Source organism: Anabrus simplex, chromosome 1, assembly GCF_040414725.1.
Source record: "Anabrus simplex isolate iqAnaSimp1 chromosome 1, ASM4041472v1, whole genome shotgun sequence".
Lineage (NCBI taxonomy): Eukaryota > Metazoa > Arthropoda > Insecta > Orthoptera > Tettigoniidae > Anabrus > Anabrus simplex.
In genome coordinates this window covers 1328566276-1328590368 of record NC_090265.1, presented here as the reverse complement: position 1 = coordinate 1328590368, position 24093 = coordinate 1328566276, and the positions used below count along the sequence as shown (strand labels likewise).

The 24093-nt window shown below is 39.7% G+C and overlaps 1 protein-coding gene across 1 annotated transcript in view; it reads left to right on the top strand.

The window, feature by feature from the left end:
• LOC136878619 (aminopeptidase N) overlaps positions 1 to 19830 on the top strand; it is a 146403-nt gene extending 126573 nt beyond the window's left edge. Inside the window, exons 10-13 of the mRNA XM_067152095.2 lie at positions 4332 to 4508; positions 6897 to 7037; positions 15136 to 15214; positions 19443 to 19830. Coding sequence (XP_067008196.2) covers positions 4332 to 4508; positions 6897 to 7037; positions 15136 to 15214; positions 19443 to 19670 — 625 coding nt within the window. The 3' untranslated portion in view covers positions 19671 to 19830. The remainder of the gene's footprint in view (positions 1 to 4331; positions 4509 to 6896; positions 7038 to 15135; positions 15215 to 19442) is intronic.
• The last annotated feature ends 4263 nt before the right edge of the window (positions 19831 to 24093 follow it).

Here is a 24093-nt window from a genome sequence, read left to right as displayed (position 1 = left end):
TTCGGTTTTAGGAAACGTTATTCCACTGAAGCTCAACTTGTAGGATTCCAGCAAGATATAGCAGATATCTTGGATTCTGGAGGTCAAATGGACTGTATCGCGATTGACATGTCTAAAGCATTTGATAGGGTGGATCATGGGAGACTACTGGCAAAAATGAGTGCAATTGGACTAGACAAAAGAGTGACTGAATGGGTTGCTATATTTCTAGAAAATAGATCTCAGAGAGTTAGAGTAGGTGAAGCTTTGTCTGACCCTGTAATAGTTGAGAGGGGAGTTCCTCAGGGCAGTGTTATCGGACCTTTATGTTTTCTTATATATATAAATGATATGAGTAAAGGAGTGGAATCGGAGCTAAGGCTTTTTGCGGATGATGTTATTCTCTATAGAGTGATAAATAAGTTACAAGATTGTGAGCAACTGCAACGTGACCTCGAAAATATTGTGAGATGGACAGCAGGCAATGGTATGTTGATAAATGGGGCTAAAAGTCAGGTTGTGAGTTTTACAAATAGGAAAAGTCCTCTCAGTTTTAATTACTGCGTTGATGGGGTGAAAGTTCCTTTTGGGGATCATTGTAAGTATCTAGGTGTTAATATAAGGAAAGATCTTCACTGGGGTAATCACATAAATGGGATTGTAAATAAAGGGTACCGATCTCTGCACATGGTTATGAGGGTGTTTAGGGGTTGTAGTAAGGATGTAAAGGAGAGTGCATATAAGTCTCTGGTAAGACCCCAACTAGAGTATGGTTCCAGTGTATGGGACCCTCACCAGGATTACCTGATTCAAGAACTGGAAAAAATCCAAAGAAAAGCAGCTCGATTTGTTCTGGGTGATTTCCGACAAAAGAGTAGCGTTACAAAAATGTTGCAGTGTTTGGGTTGGGAAGAATTGAGAGAAAGAAGAAGAGCTGCTCGACTAAGTGGTATGTTCCGAGCTGTCAGCGGAGAGATGGCGTGGAATGACATTAGTAGACGAATAAGTTTGAATGGCGTCTATAAAAGTAGGAAAGATCACAATATGAAGATAAAGTTGGAATTCAAGAGGACAAACTGGGGCAAATATTCATTTATAGGAAGGGGAGTTAGGGATTGGAATAACTTACCAAGGGAGATGTTCAATAAATTTCCAATTTCTTTGAAATCATTTCGGAAAAGGCTAGGAAAGCAACAGATAGGGAATCTGCCACCTGGGCGACTGCCCTAAATGCAGATCAGTATTGATTGAATAAAGAGTGGAATGACATTTTAAGTTTAAACGTTAGTAAAACGATATTAGTTTAAAAATAATATGTGTGCAAAAAAGATAATGCTGTAAATTAGGATTTTTTCCCTTCTTGGTTTTCATTTTCAAGATCTTCATTCACTTTCTTAATAGTTGGTTTGAGGCTTAAGTATAGTCCGCTTTGCACCGCTGAAATGTATTACAGTCGGCGCAGCAAAGCTCTGTGTTTATGTGATTAATATCTCTTCCTGATGGGTACAGGATATTCAGGGTTTCCAGTGCTTCTTTCAACAATTCGTTTGTAAGCAACATTCATCTTTTTGTTTTGTTTTGTGTTAAGTGGCTTTTTAGTAGACATGAATCTATTTCACAGGATCCCCGAGAAGCAATGTTCTCTGTCCACATACACATGATACCAGATTCATCATTGCAGATATGAACATCTAGGTTATACATCCACAGCTGCCTGAGATAGAACACATTTTCCAGAGGTCCTTTAGGTATAGGTAAAGCCTGCTGTAAGTCGTATGTGATTGAGTATTAATAAATAGGATCTTCAGAGTCTCTTCTGTCATCAGTTAGAGTTTTGTATCTTTGTTCTGCTTTTATTTGATGAAGCCTAACTGCATAATATAACCTCCCCCACTCATTGCATACTGTGCAGATGTCACTTAATGGCGCCTGAAATCAAATGTTAAAGCTTTCATTATAAACATATAAGTATTTATCATATGAAAGGGGACAGCCTACGTCACTCTGTTCCTTGTATTCTTTGAGATAGAATCTGTGCATTTCAGAAACTGATGCCACCAACCTTATGTAGCTATTGTGTGGGTCTTCTTTATACAAAAGTGGCTAACGTACCTAGGAAACATGTTAATATGTTTACACGCAAAGTGAAGTTGACAGTCAGTTATTTTCTTCCAACACTTCCCATGCCTTCCTCTCTTGTCCTAACATAGTGGTGATGGGATGGAAAGTGACCCAGAAAATGTAGTCCTTCCATTCAGACTTGCATCACTACCAAAAAAATCATCGTCAGTTCTTCCACATGATTATTCTTTCATCCCACGTCTAGCAACTGAAACACTCTTTCATGATACAGAAAAAGTGTCACAAAAAGCTTTTAAACACACTCTGGCATCTTCACCGCTTTCTTAGGTAATAATAGTATGTCACCTTTCTCTTACACTCACTTTCCTTTTTTGCATAGGCTGTCTTACATGACTTATGTTTAATCAGACCAAACAATAAAAAGCATTTTGTAATTTTCAAGTTTGTAATATCCTACAAAACAGTTTTCGTTTTCAATATCAGATAGTTTGTAATACTCAAACCACTTAACATTAGCCTTTTCATTCTTCACTGCGTACTTACATCCTTCACCCATTCTCTTAGTTGGTACAAGTTTCTTAGTTTTATCACTTTCATAAGCTTCACCACTATTTCTCAATCTCTTAGTACGGACCTCTTCCAGTTGTCTTCGTTTCGTTTATGTTTTCTACATTTACTCACAATAAAACCACAGTTTGTGCCACCATAAGGCATTTTACTCACTGTAACACTACTATTTGTACCATCAAAAGATATTTTCTGGTTAAAAAAGTAACTACATGTCACTCTCAACTCTCCACTCCAATTGAATGAGGCATGTGGGTTACACCCTTCTCTTACTAAATTCTTTGGACAGACAAGGAACTATCCTACAACCACAAGTAGTGCACAGGATTGCTAAGAGATACCATCACTATGTAAAAACACGATAAAACGAATTTCTGAATTGTTGTGGGTTAGTCCCTTTCTTACTCAGGCACTCAATTGTATTGATATGGTATATTTTAACGTCTGAAATGCCATTTCTTTTTAACAAGAATTCCATTTTAAATTTGTCACTGGCAATGGAAGCCTTACCTGTCTGCTTTGAAATGATTTTTCATCTCAATATTCTATCTGAAAATTCCTTTAAAACGAATTTAAAGGGGTTCATACGTGAATGTTAAGGGGCGTAGCTGCATGGCATCTTGCTTGCATAAGTATTTCAAATTTCCCGATTCAGTTTCAAGTTCAAGCGAATTCTATATGTCGACATCCTTTTAGCAGTGAAGCTTATGCATGAGAGACATTAAACCAGCAAAGGTGGTCAAATATCTGCATGGACCGACACAAAACATCGAGTCATTCAATGGCATGTCATGAAAAAGATCCTCTATCTCCTAAGGAAACATACTGGGCGTCATACTTTTAAATTCGGAGTTATGTATACCGTTTACACTTCAATTATGGGAATGAAGTTGAAATATGAATCCTGAAGAAAATGAACATCATTCCTGGCAAGTTCACATTGTGTGGTGTAAGTCAAGCAGATGCAGTATGGTTAAAGAATGATTCAAATCAAAGTAGCTTATACCTAACGAGAAGCAAAGGAGAAGGTATCTGAGGACCGGAAGAAAACTGAAAGAGGACAAGATAGTGGGGAAGTAGGTTTAATCCTGTGGAGTTACAGGACATCCAAGTAAACTAATTTCCTTCATATAATAATGGGAAACGTCATCCATGCTTTCCCATAATCAAGTTCCTTTACATTTCCTGTCGTTTAGATTAACAAAAATCAATATAAACAATTGATCTAGCTCAAGAATGTAGGAATGCTGTAATCTAGGGACTTTTCATACTCCATATTTTTCTGTTGCAGGTATGGTATGAATTAGGGAAAATAATTCAGTGAAATAAAAAATAAATTTGAGAATTAAATAATATGTAATAACTCTAGGGCGTTTAGAAAACTGTAATTCTTTTATTTTTCCAGTCAGAAAATTCTAATAGAGAATTGCATTCGTTGAGTTTCATATGTTATGTGGTAAAAGCTTCAAAGAAATCGGTTTAAAAATGTGAATTTTCCTCCAAAACGTTAATACGGACGTTAAGTCAAATAAGGAATCTTCATTATCACCCTTCTGTAAAACATTTATAAAACCCTGTCGTCAGGAAAATGACAAAACTTCGTAGAAAATTAGTATTTCAAATGTGATTGAACTCCTTTAATCAACGTGATTTGTCGTAGTTATCTTTGTCATAATTTTTCTTTTTTGGCATCTTCCTTTCAGGGATGGTGTGGCACCAGATTTGAAGAGTGTGGTGTACTGCTATGGCCTAAAGAATAGCGAAGGTAGTGCATCTTGGGACTACTTGTGGGAGTCGTACAAGGCGTCCAACGATGCCTTTGAAAAGACACTTCTCCTCTCATCTCTTGGCTGTACTAATGATCAGGAAATTCTGACGCGGTAAGTAATTAGAATTGTTTATAGTATCGCAGACTGTTGGTGTAATGTACTGAGTGCCCAACGACACGCCCCGTCGACTATAGAACTTATAGACTGTTGAATGAATATATCGCAGACCACGATGACTTGGGAGTGATCTAACCCAAAACTACGTATATGGTAACTTGCTTTCAGTTCCCATACATCGAACCTTAAAGTACCCTACATGTGACCCCTGAGAGGTGTCAACTATGCAAGAACGATACTTGTAGCGAAATCACCTTCTGGTAAATGCACACGGAATATGCTTCCCAATGGCTCTTTTAAGAGTTACTCTAATAGAAATCTACGATCCATTTACTGAATCCTGCAATTGAATATAAATGACATAGATATCAATTGTGAAAAAATTGTAGAAGAGGCGGATGAACATCATTTTACAGTTTTAATCAAAAGAAAAGGGACCTTTAGATATGATGCATGGAAAGAGCAACATTACCCTGAGATCTGCTTTGCCACTCACAATGAAGTAGGCTCATTTATCCCAACAGCAAGGGAGGTAAGGGTTATTCTGCCCGAAGGCAGGTCCGAACCTCCGCAGAGGTGTTCCCGAGCCGGAGTTTACGTGCGGTAGGGTGGTCAGTTCCTTTCCGCTCCTCCATTCCCTTACCCCCCACCAACAGCGTGTGGCAACCCATCCAACCCCTGACCACGCCCAATGTTGCTTAACTTCGGGATCCAGTGTTTCAACACGGCTACGGCCGTTGGCTTAACAGCAAGGGAAGTCCCATCACATTTCCCACATAGCAAAGAACAACCATGCTAGAAAGAAAAATTCAAATTCCCTTAGTAAATTTAACACCATATCCCCGCTAGAATCTCAGTAAGGTGAAATGGGAATGCTTTGCATCTGATCTTGACATAATTGCAAGATGGATTAACCCACAAGTTGCAATTATAAACGATTTACCGGAACTTAAACTGTACCAGCGAAAAATAATATCTCTAAAGGTCATCGGACCTCCCTTTTCTCGGAGGTTGTGCGTTCGGATCCCACTGGTGTCCAGTTCGCATTTTTGTTCTGTACTTAACATCTCTTCAACATGTACTAAATGTACGTAACACGACCTAATAGGTTGAAAGTCGGTTTCGAAATACTTCTGGTTAATAAGATGACAATGTCGGGTAGTATTTTTCGGCAGATTCGGGACATTAGGAGTGAAAAAGTATTCATATTTATAATTTGAAGTTTTAATAGTGCATAGGGTAAAGGTCCGTAAATGATGCGCAATAAATTAACAAATGGAATGCGATTACCCGTGTCGTTTCTTCGGGACATCAATTATTTGCAGAACTTAATGTAGGTTTAAAAATGAAATTACTAAAAATAATAAATGTATGAACTTAATGCAAAGATTCCTCTCATATTACAGGGTTATTCAGCAAAGTTGTCCACCTGAAATAACTCGTGAGCGGTTAAAGCTATTAACATTTTGTTTTCACTTTCAGTAATGGTACTGAAGGGCTAATAATCGGACTTACAGTACTGTATCATGGCGTCAATATTTTCTGAGATCATCTTACTAATTTGGCTTTTTTAAACGGTATCACACTATTTTGTACACACGGCCTTAAATCTACAATCATTACAAATTCAGCACCGTGATTATTTTGAAAATGGGAGAAGTACTTCTCGGAAAAGTATTATATATTCAAACGTGCTTCATTTGCCAGCTGAGGACTGATTTGTTCGATTCGCGCTACGTATGAAACATGAGCTAGCTGTTGATATACACAATTCGTACGTATTCTCTCTACTGTACTCATAAATACATTATGATGAAATCTATGATTGAATGCCTTTTATATCGCCATAGGTAACTGCTAAATGAAAAACGGATATAGACCTTTAGCCAAAGCAGATAACATAGCCCTGTGAACGTAATCGAAGTACACAACTTAAACGATAATTTGTCACAAATATTTCCGTGACAGCGTATCTGATATATCGGTGACAGAAAAATATCGGTAACAAACTAGCAGGCTGTGATTTATCGACCATCTCTAGCTGTGTGTGGTTTCACTAGCTTTGCTAAGTAGAGAGCGCCGAATCTGCTGCCAACTCGCTGAAAACCGCTTCGCCCAAGTGCAATCGACCAATCGTATTTTGAATATGCAATACTTTCTATTATTTACTTGACTAAGCACAGTCCTAAGCATTATCAGAACGTTCTGTCCTTTCATTGAACACTTCTGAAATATACCTGTACCTTAATTAAGGCCACGGCCGCTTCCTTCCAACTCCTAGGCCTTTTCTATCACATCGTCGCCATAAGACCTATCTGTGTCGGTAGGATGTAAAGCAACTAGCAAAAAAAGAAGTATTTATCATGCTCTTGTATGATCCAGGTACCTCGACATGTCCATCAGTGACAGCGCTATCCGCAAGCAAGACGCTGCCAGTGTGTTCTCAGCAGTGTACAGCAATCCTGCCGGCGTGGAGACGGCTCTGAACTTCCTCAGCAGCAACTTCGACAAGATATCCTCCTAGTAAGTACCGTACATAAATACGATATGGCATTTAGAAGCACCTCGTTCTGTAAATAGCATGTTTTCTAGTAAAAGGAAATGGAGACAGTCTCGATAAAAACACGCACTACATCAATAACGGTCTCCGAATTCTTTAGAAATATGTAATGGTTACTGGTTTTGAATTCGGCGCCGTGGCTTGTAAAAATAATACCACGCAACGTTCCACCACACTAACACGCATTATCCTGTACTCGACTGACGCTGTTCATTCCGCCTTACAAGAGTTAGTAATAGCCAAAGATAATAATAATAATAATAATAATAATAATAATAATAATAATAATAATAATAATAATAATAATAATAATAATAATAATAATAATGTGTGGTCTCCGGAGAAGTCTGGTGCAGGTCTTACGAGTTGATGTGTAGGCGACCTATGCGTCTGTGAGTTTGGGGCCGTACCTGAAATGAATTTTAAATTCTGAAGGCGGCATAAAGCTCATCCTCCAAGTCAGAGGAATTAACTAATGAAAGTAAAAACCCCGACTTGGTCGGGAAAGAAACCCGTGACCCTTTGAACCAAAGGCCAACATGCTAACCATTTAGCCATGGAGCCGAACGTAATAATATCTTTTAATAAAAAAAGGACTTAAAATTATCTCTTGAATCAACGAAATATCAAACTTTTCACTAACACTTCCTGACTAGAATACTTTTGAAATTGTTGGTGGCACTCGTGACATATCTAGTTGATGCACTGTCACCTCCCCCCCCCCCAAGCAAAAACAAAAAGGAACGAATAATGAGCGCATGGTATTGTATAACTTCCTCTCAGGCACACTTTCCTTATAAACAATTGAATTTTTAGATATATTGTTTGTTGTGGATATCCACAGGGTCTGAATCTACATGGGAGGTGAATTATATTTTGAAAATGAATAAAATTAAGCCTGATAAAATAGTAAATACAAGCAATATACAATATCATGTAGGTACTTATTCTTCTTACGAACAACTATCTTACAATATGTAATATTTAAGATAGTATGGTCGATTTTTACTGTTCATAACTACATGATGTAGGTACTAGAGGTCTGCATTATCTCTGATTTTTACCGGTGAGTCTCGCTCGCCTCTCTGACTCTCGGGAGTATGCGGTCGAGCGTCCTATGCAGCCGGTTGCAGGCTACCGATCGCCAGCGACTGGCCGAGTGCGCCAAACGCTCGGCCAGTCTCCAGTAACCGGCGGACGCAGTGCCAGCCAGCCAGCGATCTGCGCTACGCCGGACTCCTTGAGATCATAGGCCACTACTTTACATTAACCCTCACCTATTTCTTTTACAAATGTCTTTCATTTTTTACTATTAGTTTTATAACCTAAATATTAAAATTGTATATGTTACATTTGAAGTGTGTTAATATGTTGCAGACTATTGGATTTTAGTCTTTGAGGTAATCATGTATTCCAGTAATTATAACGTTATGAACTGTAATGTCTTCATATAGTATTTTGTTCCGTTCGCTAGAAAAACGGCGACACAGTAATAGTGTAGCTTATCTCCAGACTCGGCCACATATGCATTGTACTAATATCGAATGCAGGAGCAAGAAGGAATGCAAGATTGTTTTTAAACATAATACTCACCAATTTTCTTTTTACAAGAGTTAATTCATAAACAAATCATGACCTGTAAATAATGTTGTATGTGGATCATAACTATACAATTCGTTTTACGTCACTGGTGCTCCCTGAGACACAGGAGTCATTTGTGTTCCGGGAGCTACTACTACAGCTGGCGGTTTGTAATTCTTCCTGTGAAGTAAATGAAAGTGGAATCATACATTTATAGAGTTTGAGGAATGTTTCCTTTCTTGTGATTACGTGGTATGTTCGGAATACTTACGAAATTGTGATGGATCAATAAGAGATCATCCACCTTGTCTGATTCCAAGCACGATCTTTTGCTAGACAGCAGGTGACCGGCCTGGCTAAAATTTCTCTCTCTGGCAGCACTAGTAGCAGGAAGGCAGAGAACTTTTCTGGCTGCTACCGACAGCCTTGGAAATAACTCCGCGTGCGTTTTTCACCACTTCAAAATCTGTCCTTCGGCACAGTTACAGCCGGATTTGGAGAGTGAAAGGTACCTGTCGAATTTATTAGCAGTAATTGTGTGTCCATCTTCGTCGTCCTCATCCAAACTCCAGTCCACCTTGAACATTTTCATGGGAAGAACTTGGTCACTGTTCGCCTGAATGGGCTCTAAAAATAAATGAAAATATCCGTAATGTATTCCTGTCACCTTTAAATGTGTATAAATCTTAGTTAGGATTACTGGTAACTAAAAACTATATTTCCAGTAAATTCCCACATATATCGCAAAAATTACATCAAAACGCATTGTGGGATGTTTAGTCTGCGATACCCTTCCCAAATATTGTACATTTTAGACGACATATCTGTTGATCTAACGAAAGGTGGAAGATTAGGCAAACAAACATTCGTTTACTAATTTGTTTCAGTGAATCAACTTTACCATTTACAGGCAGTTCGGAGCACAATCGTCGAACTTCAGCATACGCGACTTGCTTTTCTTCTGCTGTGAGTTTCTTCAAATGACGCCGTGATGGCTATAGAACCGTTACAACGTAATGGATAGCCTCCAATTTGCACTTCTCTCTGATGAAGTATGCTGCACTTTTTTATTTTCGTCCTGCACTGAAAAGGATAAACAATATATACATAATTTCATTCCGCAGTTTTATAAATTATCATACCTTATAAAAAATTTCTTACTTCGTTGTCACTGTCTTCTAGTTCTCAATGATGTAACAGACGCGTGTACCAAGGCAGCACACGTACCAGCTCTGCTATTTTTGCACTTTCCAAATCCAAACTCGCTTCTTTAAAGAGGGTTAGAAAAACAAAAACTTCTCATACGCACTCTTCATGGAAAGTTTCTAAGAGTTTCGATTGCTTGCGGGAATCTAGTAGATCTCGAATATCGCCGATTTGACTTACGATGGAATTGAGCATTAACAGTATACAGTTCCACCGCGTTACAGCTTCTTGCTTCACGGAGTGCTGCAGACGCCCCGAGTGACCCGATCTCTTCAGATAACCTACTATAGCTCTTGCTGATAGCTGATACGACAGGATTTCAGGAGCTATGTCTTCTAAACATATCTCTTGAAATGTGTGACGAAGCGCAGTCATCAGGCAGTGATCAAAGCAAGGCAAATGATCGTAAGATTCAAGTGCCTTCTTCATATTAGCTCCTTGGTCGGTGACAAAATAACATTTTGTAACATCATTCTTGTTAATTGCTAACTCAAGCAAAAACGTTCTTCGATTTCGAGCCGAATGTTCTCTCCTGTCTTAGATATGTCCGGAAACTCAGTTGTTAGCAAAAGCGTTTCTAGCTGCCACTCTTCGTTGACATAATGCGATGTCATAGTAAAAAAAAAATCTCTTCTTGTAGTTATTAGACCACAGATCAGCGTATAAAGCGCACATTTTGTCATTTAGGGCACATATTTACTTGGGCACCATTGTCGCCCGCATTTTGTCTGCCTTTTCTTTAACATGCCGTGATACAGTGGTAGGGTGCGGAAGAACATCTTCTATATTGACTTTGCCGTAAGTGTCGCCAACATTGATGAGCTCCTGCGAATAATTCTTGAAGCCAATCTTACTACAAATATTTAACGGTAGCAAATCTATTCCACTCATATCGACCAACTTATCAACAACAACTTTCTTTATGCTGCTAGGTACTGCACGTGTTCGGTGGAATTCTGATCCGCAATTACTTTTGCAGTGACTGGTAAGAAGGTACAGTGTCACATGTGGCACACTCCACGAAACCAGAAGAAGCCTGCGTGACAGGATCTACAAGTGCAAATGATTTCCAAGCTTCGCTCTTCGCCTCCTCTTCCGACATATCTTTCTTCTACTTCAGGCCTAACGAGCCGCTCCTAATTCTCTCCAGAATACTTCTCTTCGTTTCTTGAATGCAGTGTTTACGACCTATACTTGGGTGATCCATAACGCTGTCTGCACTGCTCAAAGCTCAGTCACCAACTGATTTTACACACGATTTCTAATGCAAATCCGCACTGTTGAGCACGCGGCAGTTTTACTGTCACCAACCGAGATTATGATTATGCTCGAGCGCTGGGCAGTGCTCGACAGTTCTACTGATCACCGAGAGGTGAAGGACGGCCGGGCACACAGCCTTATCGCAGCGTGGGCTTTTCCCAGCCGTCGAGCAGCGGCACGAACTGGGCAATGCTCGAACGGTTGTTTTCTTCCAAATGCAGAGCTCTAGTAGGTACTAAAGTTAAGATACCTATCTGTTCCATAACGTTAAATAACATTTAGTTTTCTCATACATTCGCAGCAATTCGTAATGCTTCAGGTTGTGCATATTAAACAATGTTTGCATGTTCTTGTTCATTTGTTCTTTTACTTTCACGAAGTCCTGATAGAACGAACTGTGCCTAAAAGTACGCATTACTCACGAAATTTTTAGTGATACTTCTTTGTACGGGGTGAGGAGTCAGGAGGGAGCCAGCTCGGTTCCGGTAATACTGCCAACTGAATGGAAATGAAATCTGAATTGCATCGATAGTATGATCCCTCGATAGGAATTTTCTAATACTTTATTATCTTAAGCCAACAACTGTGTCACACACGCATTATATAACATTTCTCGATGCGAATCTTCTTCCTAGCATGAATTCTATATTTTGGCTTTGCTGTGTAAACAACAATAGGACTAGTACGTAAAATGTACGCTAGATGTCTCACAGCGATTCATAGTTTGTGTTTAAAGGTTGCCAATACGGATCTCGAAAATTGCCGAGGTCTACCGATTCAGCACTAGGGAGTCCAGGTATCACTAAAAGTTTCACCAGTAATACAAGCTATTTCAGAAGTTATAAATTGATATGAAACATTAGAAAGGAGGTAAAAGAGACTGTGTAGTTTATGACGTTCAGTGAGTCTCACGGATTTATTACATCAAATATTTTCTCGTCTCTTACTGATGACCTGTTCATCGCCAGAGGGGTTACCTGGTGGACATGAACCGGTGAACTTCAGATTCTAAGCAGCCATATTAATGCATTATTCCTTCAACAGACGGTCTCTCATTTACTGAAAGGAAAGTGTCACATCTTTCGTACTGAAACCCACCGTGAAACTTTGCTGATATAACCGATGCGTTACGAGAAGACTACGTGTAGACCTGCCATTTTCTAGAGCAAAGCCTCGAAATAAAACCCCTTAATTATGGATATAAGTAATGTGATAATAGTCGCTATAGGTTGTATTGCGCAACCGACACTGTGGACAAAGCAGCAAGGAAAAAACTAGCAGAGAACCGTGATCAAGGTCAGTAATATATGCTCTCCAGTGAGGCAGGGACGTCCAACTGCATCGCCTTACCGTCTGGCCATGATTTGGGAGACTTGCAATGGAAACAAGTAGCTAGGTTATTATTATTATTATTATTATTATTATTATTATTATTATTATTATTATTATTATTATTATTATTATTATTATTTTGCTTGTGGTCATCTGATAGCACGTCGGTTATGTCACCAAAGTTTCCAAGTAGGTTTTGGCATGATGGGTGTGACACTTCCCTTGTTAGTACGGCTGCTTCTCTCACACCACGACGTGCTCTATTACAGACGCTAGTTCACTGACATCATGGGTCCGTCGTAGCCATAACACCAAGATATGTTATGCTTTCCGTTCATTATGACTGCTTTGGTTAACAAGTGTAGTCTGAACACACTCATGTCAAAATTATGGAAATTATAAGAAAAACTGCTTCTAAACATGCGTTATCACGAAGTTCATTAACCTTATACGAGTAATAAATTGGTATACCGATATATTGATTGAATATTCTGGTTATGATCAGGCGAATTGTGACTTAACCACGTAGAGAAAATGATTAACAATGTTCGAACTAACAAATATTGCAAGAGTTAAATAATGCAATTGGTTAAAAAAAAAAGTTGAAACGTGCATAGCCGAAAATATACAAAAGCTATCAATTTATTTCTCATCTATTGGTAATAAATTGTTAAGAATGTACATATTCAAAGTGTTCGTTCATATCGCTTATTATTGTAAGTTACAATATGTACAGACTTTCTTCACTATAATTCTCAGAACTGAAATAAAGGGATTCAAAATTTAATGTTATCATTCCATATCTTGCAGACGTCATTCCAAGAATACCTTTTCCTCTAATTTCGTTTTCTACATCGAACATCTGGGTGTCACTAAAGTTGTAATGTCCACCACTAAATTGTTTGTACATGCTAAATCGTTTTTCGAATGTGACAGACTGAAATTTTCTAGGCATTACATATTTTATATTTTCAATTCCTAGACAACACGTAATTGCTTTTATTAGCATTTCTGTACTCGTGATTGGGTCTCTTCCTGTGTTATTGTTAAAGAGTCACGTTTTAGAGTCGCGCCTAGTTTCATCCAATTTTGTAACGAGGTGACATAGGACTACCACAGGTGAGGGAAAGGATTTTGTCTATGACAGATCGAAACTGAAAGCTGGTTCTGCTTCAACAATTTTTTCGACGGATTATCTTTCTATATTTCGAAGAAACTATCAGTAAAAAAAGAAAAACATCCAGACAATAGACTAGAAATAGTAGAAAGGTTAAAAACGGATATAGAGGCGTTGAAATAGGCTGCTATAGACGACAGCGCAGGAACAATGTGTGCGGGGAATTCCTGGTAAGTTGACGCATATTCAAATTGAAAATAAGGCGCTTAATGTTAAATTGCTCGATGACGAGGTAGTAAAGTTTCACTAGGCTATATGAGTGTTCAGTTTTATCTAAATAAGGATAGGAAACTTATTTAAATGAAAATGGGGTTAGTTTTCAAGAGATAAGTGTAATTCTAGGGCCACAACTATTGTTATAGAAGTAGAGCTGTCTGCGACTCTTAAATTCACTAAAGTTATGAAATCTACAATCCTCCACCTGTAAATACATTAGTGAAAACTGAGATAGATAATCTTCAGAACCTAAAAGACGCTCTTATATACAATGACAGTGAAATTCTAGCTAACCAAGTTGACTTCTCTTCCCTTAATTTTCACGTCTAAAGCGGTTTTTCTTCAAGGGTGATTTTGACAGCATTCCTTATTTACCTGCAGTCTAAAAAGTGTTATGTGGCAATTAGGACCAACAAAATTCTTATGCTACCGTATATATGCGAGCGAAGGGGTAGACTACAGGTGTGGAAAAATTACAGGTTTCGCAGATAAATTGTTTCTTATATTTTTATGATGTGAACATGCAATATATAGTATAATCAATCTTAGGCATAAGCAATTTACATACGTCGTCTGATCCTTCATTCAACAAATTAAACATATCTTGAATGACTTTGTTATTGTTAGAAATGACACTTAAAACCTTGAAATTAGTCTTATGGAAGTTGAGCAACCATCTTGGTTTTTGTTGCATTTGTTTATCGGATGCAAAGAACTACATGTTTAAATGAAGGAAATGCTGAGGATATTAGATACGCTAACACAATTTTGCCTCTACTAGTTAATCGCGATCTTTTTATCTACGCCCAAAAAATCAAGAGATACGTATCCGACGGTTTGTATATTACTTAACGGCAGCCCTGAAGATGGTTTTCCGTGGTTTCCCATCTCACACCAGGTAAATGCCGGGACTGTACTTTTCCAATTCTAGCCCTTTCCCACCCTTCCGTCGCCGAAAACCTTCGATGTGTTAGTAGGATGTTAAACAAGTAGAAAAATAAAAATAAAATATAAACAGCACCTTAAATATAGACGCCCATATTTTCAAAACAAATAGAAATTACCAGTCCCCTCCTATATGCGCGTAATTATGGACTTCCTGTATCAGTTGCATGTTCATAAATCTTTGTTTTAATGTTCAACATGAATTTGTACTTTTTATTTGAGTTGTTTGCAAGTGTGTTACTATATATCTTATTTAAAATGTTGAGGGAAATAAATTCCTTCATATTAAATTATTCCGTTTTTCAAATGATAGACCATGAACGATATTTTTGTTATTTTTTCAGCTATGGCTCAATGGGAGGAATTGGGAATATAGTCAGAGGAATTGCCGCTCAAATAACGAATGATGCACAGAAGACAAAGGTAATAAGTCTGGTTTTATATCCATGTTAACTATGCAAATTTAGGATACTTTTGTTAAGGTGGAAGTCTTACTCTTCAGCTTTATTTTAGTTAAAATAACCTACGGTATGTTTTTCGGTCTATCGAATACAAGAAACAAATTTATAAAACACAAGTACATATTACTAATATAATGAAATGCTTCTTGCTATAAGAACATGCTTATATAGGCCTACATACAAAAGATGTACAAGATGACGTATGTGGACGTGTAGTGTCCGGACTGCACAAAGATACGTTCTCAAATATTATCACAGTTATTAAGTTCATGACTTTCACTTATTCACAGTATGACCAATTCATAAATTGTGGCAAGTTTTTACAACGTAAATTTCTTGTCCAGATTCTCGTTTCCATCCTGAATTTCTAGTCCATACAGAAACATCCCCTCCTAAATCGCCAGTTACACTACCAGATACTTGCTTCACATTGTGGGTTTAAAAGCAAATTTCACTAAGTAAAAAATCTTACATTTCAGAAAGAGATTTAAAAGTTTTCACAGTAGTCTATTTCGAATATCTGCTCTCAGAATAATATGTGTCTATAAAATTATGCAGAGCGTTTGTTACAGTAAAAAAATAGCTCTGAGTAGTTGAAACTGTACTTTTTGTACCTAGCCAAGTTAAACTAACATTTTCATCACAACATGTCACAGGTGTAATGACTTACCTACCATAAATAGTTCGACAAAAATGACATAACTTGGCTTAACATATTTTACTTGTTTAGTTTTCAGTGCATACAACACTTAAATCAACTACTACTACTGCTCAAATATTTTCATTCTTCCCCTGAAGGGGGAGAGAGACCTCCTGGACGGTAATGTGTCTTTCAGGCCTGGGGATTTGTTTCGGTGACGGAGGTGATCTGAGAAGGTGAGGGTTGGCGGGCGTGGCCTATACTAGGAACTGTCTCGCCATTCGCCTTAGTGCAGAAGAATGGAAAACCACGGGAAAACATTCTCAGGACAGCCGACGATTGAGGCCAGCCGTGAGGTCCAACCCTGTCCCTTCTTCCGAATGCAGAGGAGTAGAACCACGGTAGAGCCGTGACCACCCTTCCTTTGCTCGGTTGGCCGGTCGGAGTGCAGAGTGATTGGACCACGGACCAGCCGTGGCAACTTGTGGGCCGAGACCCACTCTGCATCCACCGACCCTAGAGAAATTAAGACAAAACTTGTTAGCTTATTCTGAAAGTGATTTGCATTTATAAATTTAAATTCAGTTTCTACCACTGAGTGCGAATTATGACACGAAAAGGAACCAACAACTAACAACATTGACTCTCTGAAGGGATCCCTGCACTAGTACTCTTATAAATGTACTTTGAAGTAGAACATATCATCAACATGTGCACCAAGATATTTTATTTATTTTTCTAAGAATGGCGTATTTTTAAAATGATGTATTACTAGCAGAACGTAACCACAAGGGGCGGGGGGTGATTAGCTCAGTGCCTTAGCTGCTGGATTCCGACCTGGAAGACTGAGGTTCGAATCCCGGCCAATTCTGTGTTCAGATTGACATCTCTAAAATCAAGTAGAAAGGGCATACGGCCTTAAACCTCCGACCATAACAAAATGAACATGGGTGACTCCAGCGACCCCAGAAATTACCAAGCTGAAGAAAATTTAGTGAAAAGCACGCGTCGTTGGTGGACCGATAGTTAGCGATGACTCTGACTTCTATTTGTACCATTCTTAGGTGTGTAATTTGCGCAGCAATCCTTGCACACTCTGGTATCCAGTCTGAATTAGCAGGACCTATCAGGAACCGGCCAAATACCCAACCGAATAGCGCTCATTGAATAGGCGTTTTGGAATGAGTGCTTTAACACATAAAAGTCAAATTTCTTAGTGAACCATTAAAGTTCTAAAAAATGCATATTAATATTTGTAAAAAAAAAAAAAAAAAAAAAAAAAAAAAAACGAAATTTAGGTACATATGCTGGGCTTTGTTTGGCGTTAAGACTAACCATTTGCCAATGATCTTGGGTTTTAGCGGATAAAGCATGCGCGAGTTCAGTAAATACCTACATATTAATGACCGCAATTTAGAAAAGATGGATTATCAACTGAATATCTGAGATATATCCATACCGAATTTCAGATCAATTCATCCGGTAAGTCAGGCGTGAAATGAAGAGACGCCTTCTTATTTTAAACTATTAGGCGATCTTTAATAATAATTTCGCAAACATATTTGCAGGTCAATATAGCGAAAAGGGACCTAGCAGAATGTACCCGCCGTTTAATTCCACACCTCTTATAATTAAATAATTAAAAATTGAATCTAACCATCGTCACTTTGGTCTCCCTCTACTTCTCTTACCCTGCAAGGCCCAGTCCATTTCATTAACCTCATATTCCCCATCGCCGAAACCGGTTAATACGTACAACTTCATCGAGTTTATTTCTAACAGCCTTTTCCTCTTCATTTCGTGTACCCTCTTACAATTCTTTCCACCTTTTTGTAACAGCAATCATTCTCGCTACTTTATGTCTGTTGTTACATGTAACTTATCAGGTATCCTGAGTCCATCTAGATTTCACTCCCGTACAACAAAGTCGGTCTGGAAACAAATCGAATTAAGGAGTTTTTCGATAGTCCCGTGGCCACTTTTTTGTCATACGAGTGTACAGGAAGATAAGCCAACGTCTGTAACGCTTTTTATCATCATCATCATCATCATCTGTTTACCCTCCAGGTTCGGTTTTTCCCTCGGACTTAGCGAGGGATCCCACCTCTACCGCCTCAAGGGCAGTGTCCTGGAGCTTCAGACTCTTGGTCGGGGGATACAACTGGGGAGTATGACCAGTACGTCGCCCAGGCGGCCTCACCTGCTATGCTGAACAGGGGCCTTGTGGAAGGATGGGAAGATTGGAAGGGATAGGCAAGGAAGAGGGAAGGAAGCGGCCGTGGCCTTAAGTTAGGTACCATCCCGGCATTCGCCTGGAGGAGAAGTGGGAAACCACGGAAAACCACTTCCAGGATGGCTGAGGTGGGAATCGAACCCACCTCTACTCAGTTGACCTCCCGAGGCTGAGTGGACCCCGTTCCAGCCCTCGTACCACTTTTCAAATTTCGTGGCAGAGCCGGGAATCGAACCCGGGCCTCCGGGGGTGGCAGCTAATCACGCTAACCACTACACCACAGAACGCTTTTTATAACGTTTTAAATCGGAGTTATTTTAAAGTCTAGAGGCATGTGCTGGCCAACATTATTTTCCAAATTTAACTAAAGTTTTATTATTATGGTTCTAATTTCAAACTGCTCTTGCGCTTTAAAATGATAACTAAACATATAACTTAAGTCATAAATTATTTCATTTCTCCCAGATTTGTGGGTAGCTTTTGAGCTCTTAGCGCTCTTGAAGTTGCCCTGTTAAAAATATGAGAGTTGGTGAAGATAATTTACTAACGAATAGTTAGGTATAGGAAACGTCCACACAGGCAGACATACTTTCACAACGCGCAGCAGACCACAGGCTATCAATATGTCATCTACTGCCTTCACATCAATAAACTAATAGCTGCCTCTGTGGATCCGTGGTAGAGTGTCGGCCTCCGGATCCCAAGATAGGGGGTTCAAACCCGGCAGAGGTAGTCAGATTTTTGAAGGGCGGGAAAAAGTCCATTCGGCACTACATGTCGTACGATGTCGGCATGTAAAATATCTCTGGTGATACATTTGGTATTTACCCGACAGCCAGATGGCGTCAAATCGAAATGTCTGCAAACGGTAGCTGAGGCCATACGATTATTATTAATAATAATAATAATAATAATAAACTAATGTCATACTATGCCCACGTGACTGTGATATCTGGTCTGGGAGTAAGCGTTTGCACGAATTTTCGCAAACAGTTTCAGATATAAGATATTTTTGATTTATGTTAAAGAAACGAGAAGTGTTATAGATCTAGTGCTATGTTTAGGGGAGGCATTAGAAGTCACCAAATGAGTAGCAGTTGATCGCTTGGGATAATCTCATCACTCACCACTAATTCATCTGGTAGGCTAAGTAAGAAGGAGAATTGTGGAGCTTATTAACATGGAAGTGTTAAATATAGCATAGTGCCCAAATATAGCTGGACAGACGATTTTATCAAGTCAATAGTGATCTTTAATAGAAAAAAAAATGAGATTTAGACTCAATGTAAAGTGTGTAAATTCTTCATTTTATTTCAGTTTCTGGACTTCTTAGAGCAAAACAAGGAGGCTCTGGGTACAGTTACACTTACAGCTGAACAGACAGTCGATGAGAATCTATCATGGTCCGAGAAGTATCAAGAAGAAATCTTCGAAGCTCTCAAGACTGACGACAATAATGACTCTGGGAACTCTGGGATGATCAGCACTCCGGAAAAAGTAACATTGCTCACGGCGCTAATCTTGTGTGTTTTCTATTTATATTAACATGATTTCTGATTTATATAACCAGAAAAACCGCGCCATGTATGTAAGACTGACCGTAGATGTGATGTATAATATTCTGTTATTGTATGTACTGAACAAAGTTATTCAAATGTATTATTCAAGGACGTGACAAACGAACAATAAATATGAAACCCTTTAAGACATGTTTATTAATTTAAGGGAAAGGTACAACTTTTCGCTAGCTTAAATGAAGTAAAATCCAAATTGTTACACTTCAGCAATTACAAAAGCTACTTAAATAAATTGTCCTCGGTCCTTTCTCTCTGTAGGAAATTCATCCCTTCTGTTTACCGTAGTATCACACCATCACCAACAGCAACAACTTATTCATATTGTACACTGACTGACAGAGCAAATGCAACACCAAGAAGGAGTGGTCAGAACTTTATGCCAATTGCAGGGTAGACTGACGTCACTGAGGTATGCTCATGATGTGAAATGCGCCGCTGTGCTGCGCACGTAGCGAACGATAAATGGGACACGGCGTTGGCGAATGGCCCACTTCGCACCGTGATTTCTCAGCCGACAGTCATTGTAGAACGTGTTGTCGTGTGCCACAGGACACGTGTATAGCTAAGAATGCCAGGCCGCCGTCAACGGAGGCATTTCCAGCAGACAGACGACTTTACGAGGGGTATGGTGATCGGGCTGAGAAGGGCAGGTTGGTCGCTTCGTCAAATCGCAGCCGATACCCATAGGGATGTGTCCACGGTGCAGCGCCTGTGGCGAAGATGGTTGGCGCAGGGACATGTGGCACGTGCGAGGGGTCCAGGCGCAGCCCGAGTGACGTCAGCACGCGAGGATCGGCGCATCCGCCGCTAAGCGGTGGCAGCCCCGCACGCCACGTCAACCGCCATTCTTCAGCATGTGCAAGACACCCTGGCTGTTCCAATATCGACCAGAACAATTTCCCGTCGATTGGTTGAAGGAGGCCTGCACTCCCGGCGTCCGCTCAGAAGACTACCATTGACTCCACAGCATAGACGTGCACGCCTGGCATGGTGCCGGGCTAGAGCGACTTGGATGAGGGAATGGCGGAACGTCGTGTTCTCCGATGAGTGACGCTTCTGTTCTGTCAGTGATAGTCACCGCAGACGAGTGTGGCGTCGGCGTGGAGAAAGGTCAAATCCGGCAGTAACTGTGGAGCGCCCTACCGCTAGACAACGCGGCATCATGGTTTGGGGCGCTATTGCGTATGATTCCACGTCACCTCTAGTGCGTATTCAAGGCACGTTAAATGCCCACCGCTACGTGCAGCATGTGCTGCGGCCGGTGGCACTCCCGTACCTTCAGGGGCTGCCTAATGCTCTGTTTCAGCAGGATAATGCCCGCCTACACACTGCTCGCATCTCCCAACAGGCTCTACGAGGTGTACAGATGCTTCCGTGGCCAGCGTACTCTCCGGATCTCTCACCAATCGAACACGTGTGGGATCTCATTGGACGCCGTTTGCAAACTCTGCCCCAGCCTCGTACGGACGACCAACTGTGGCAAATGGTTGACAGAGAATGGAGAACCATCCCTCAGGACACCATCCGCACTCTTATTGACTCTGTACCTCGACGTGTTTCTGCGTGCATCGCCGCTCGCGGTGGTCCTACATCCTACTGAGTCGATGCCGTGCGCATTGTGTAACCTGCATATCGGTTTGAAATAAACATCAATTATTCGTCCGTGCCATCTCTGTTTTTTCCTCAACTTTCATCCCTTTCGAACCACTCCTTCTTGGTGTTGCATTTGCTCTGTCAGTCAGTGTATATTATTTCTTTCTGTTTAATTATCACTATGAGTGAGAATTTTTCAATTATTATACACTAGTCATTAATTAATATAATTTTGTCAACACAACGAGAATACTGTGAAAATACAAAATGTGCTGTGTAAATCATCCAGAACAAGACGGGATCCCCAGATTGTAGTATTAATCTTACAGTTACGAGTTACGAATTTCAAATGCCGATGGATAGAAGTTATATCATCACCTAAGAACCAGTACCACGTATGGACAAAATGCAAATATTACAACAGAATTAAAATATATATGAAAATATAAAAATGTTCCAGAAGTCGTGGAAACTGCCTCTTATAATGAAATAGTTTAGCTAATGTGTAAGTAATAGAAAAACCTCATTTCTATATGTACTTATACAAGTTATTTACTCCATACTGAGCCAAAGCATTTGGCTCCAATCTCTCAGCTACGTGGAGTTGTTTTCTAAACGATGGTATACGCAGGTGTAAGACCGGCCAGCAATAAAATGTTTGGCCGAATATAATCGTCGCATCATGTTCGCTGACCGGTTGAAGCTGAACCGAGTATAAACCAGTTTCTACATAATTCTAATAGGAACCACCATTTCATTTTCTATGGTCTTCTACCTGGGGCCCGGGAAGCCATGTATTGATAAGTAGCTAATGTCCTCAATGCACTAAGGATTAAAGGATTATCCAAACTCTCTGATAGGAGTCATTATTGTTGACTCCGTAGCCATTGTTCAGCATCACATTTATATATTTGGAATTGCGCACAAATGTGCAAATACAGTTTTATGTAATTCAGTCTTTACTGTAATCGACTATCGATCTGACTCTCTTGTTGCAAACAGTTATATGATACTTGTCGCAGCGTTTTCCACATAATACACACACGAACTCAATATTTGGCTCATGAAATTTCTTATTAGTACATAATTTATGATGAAAGCACAGTAAACACTACATCTCGCTAGCAAAGGCATATTTCCTCTTTAACCTAGTGAAATTAATCATCTCAACTACTTCAAAATAAATTTTCGTGATATACATGTACATCACTTGCTACATCGAGTGAGTTAGCTACTCAGACCGAGCCACGTTGCTATGACCTCTTCAGACCCGAGAGCAAGGAAGTTGGGATAAAAATTATTTCTTTGCTTTCTTGACTTAAAAATGACCTCAGTAAGTCATATTTGGTGGTAAAAGGAAATATTTATTTTATTCATAAAATATACAGAAGGTGCACATATGTGCACTTCAGGTCACAGCTCAACTTTCATCTGTGATAGTTCTCAAAACAGTTGTTTTTCATTATGCACAAATACACTTTGCATTTCACACACGTAACTCGTGATCTTGATTTGCATCCCGGAAAACGGCATTTTGAGGCAAAATTGTCGTCATTGTAGTGGGGTAGGTGTCCAAAACCGTCTGTTCGAACGTCAACATCGGGCTGTGGCACAACTCTTCTTTGCTTCCTTGGTGTTAGGTCAGCCTCTTGACTCGTGCTGATCTCCAATACTGATTCTCGACTTGGTCGACCTCGCTTAGGTACTGATCCGGATTGATGCGGAGTTCCCCCTTCATACTGAATCATAGCTCTTGCGACAGCCAGACGGTAAGCAAGGAGTCCAAGTACGTCTTTCTTCGGAATTTCTTCTTGTACACAAAAGCGCTTGTACATAAGCCAGCAGTTTACAATTACTAGATCAATAAAGTGGCTGTATACTCTTACTGGCAATTTGCAGGTCCGCATATCAGTTCTGTAATAGGCCACGAGCCTATCACACAAGTCTGTTCCTCCCATTGAGACGTTATAATTTTTTACAATCGCTGGTCGTGATACATCAATCTTCTTGTTATCTTTCTTTGACCACCGTAGGCACGTGTCTGCTGGTCTACTTCCTACACTAGTCGACAGTAGCACAACGGACTTATTGTCTTTCCATTTTAGAACACACATATTTTCGTCCTGTCGAATTCTCTCATCCCATTTTCCCCTGTTCATATCTTTGTCGCCCTTCAGTTTCTTCGATACAGGACCAATCCTGTTTGTCATAACTGTACCTGTGATGTAAATTCCATCCTGAAGCAGTACATCAGCTAACTTTAAGCTCGTAAAAAATCTGTCGGTGTAAAGAGTACTGCCACTAAACTTAGGAACTGTACGACACAATAGCCTAACAATGCTTGCACCAAGGCCAAATTCTTTCAGTTCTTTTTCTTCGACCGTATCTTTCCCGACATACAAGTGAAAGTCAAGTACAGCACCATCTCTTGCCGCTAGAACAAAGTTCTTCAGCCCAATAGGGTTTGGTTTTGATGGCACGAACTGTCTAAATTTGCACCTTCCGGAGAAAGGAATCATCTGCTCATCAATGGAGAGATGGGTTGTTCGAGGTAAGGAATGGCACTTGCTTAGAACACAGTCTAAAATCGGTCTTACTTTCCACAGTTTATCTTTACACTCAGAACGGTCCACCTCGTTGTCTGCAAAATGGAGATAATTTCTAAGCTCAAAATATCGATCTCTTGTCATAGCCTCACTTATAAGTGGAACTGCCAGATCTTGTGACCAATACATTCTACTCTGGGGAAACTTCAGTGTTCCCATTAGCACTTGGATTCCAGTGAATTTCACAATCTC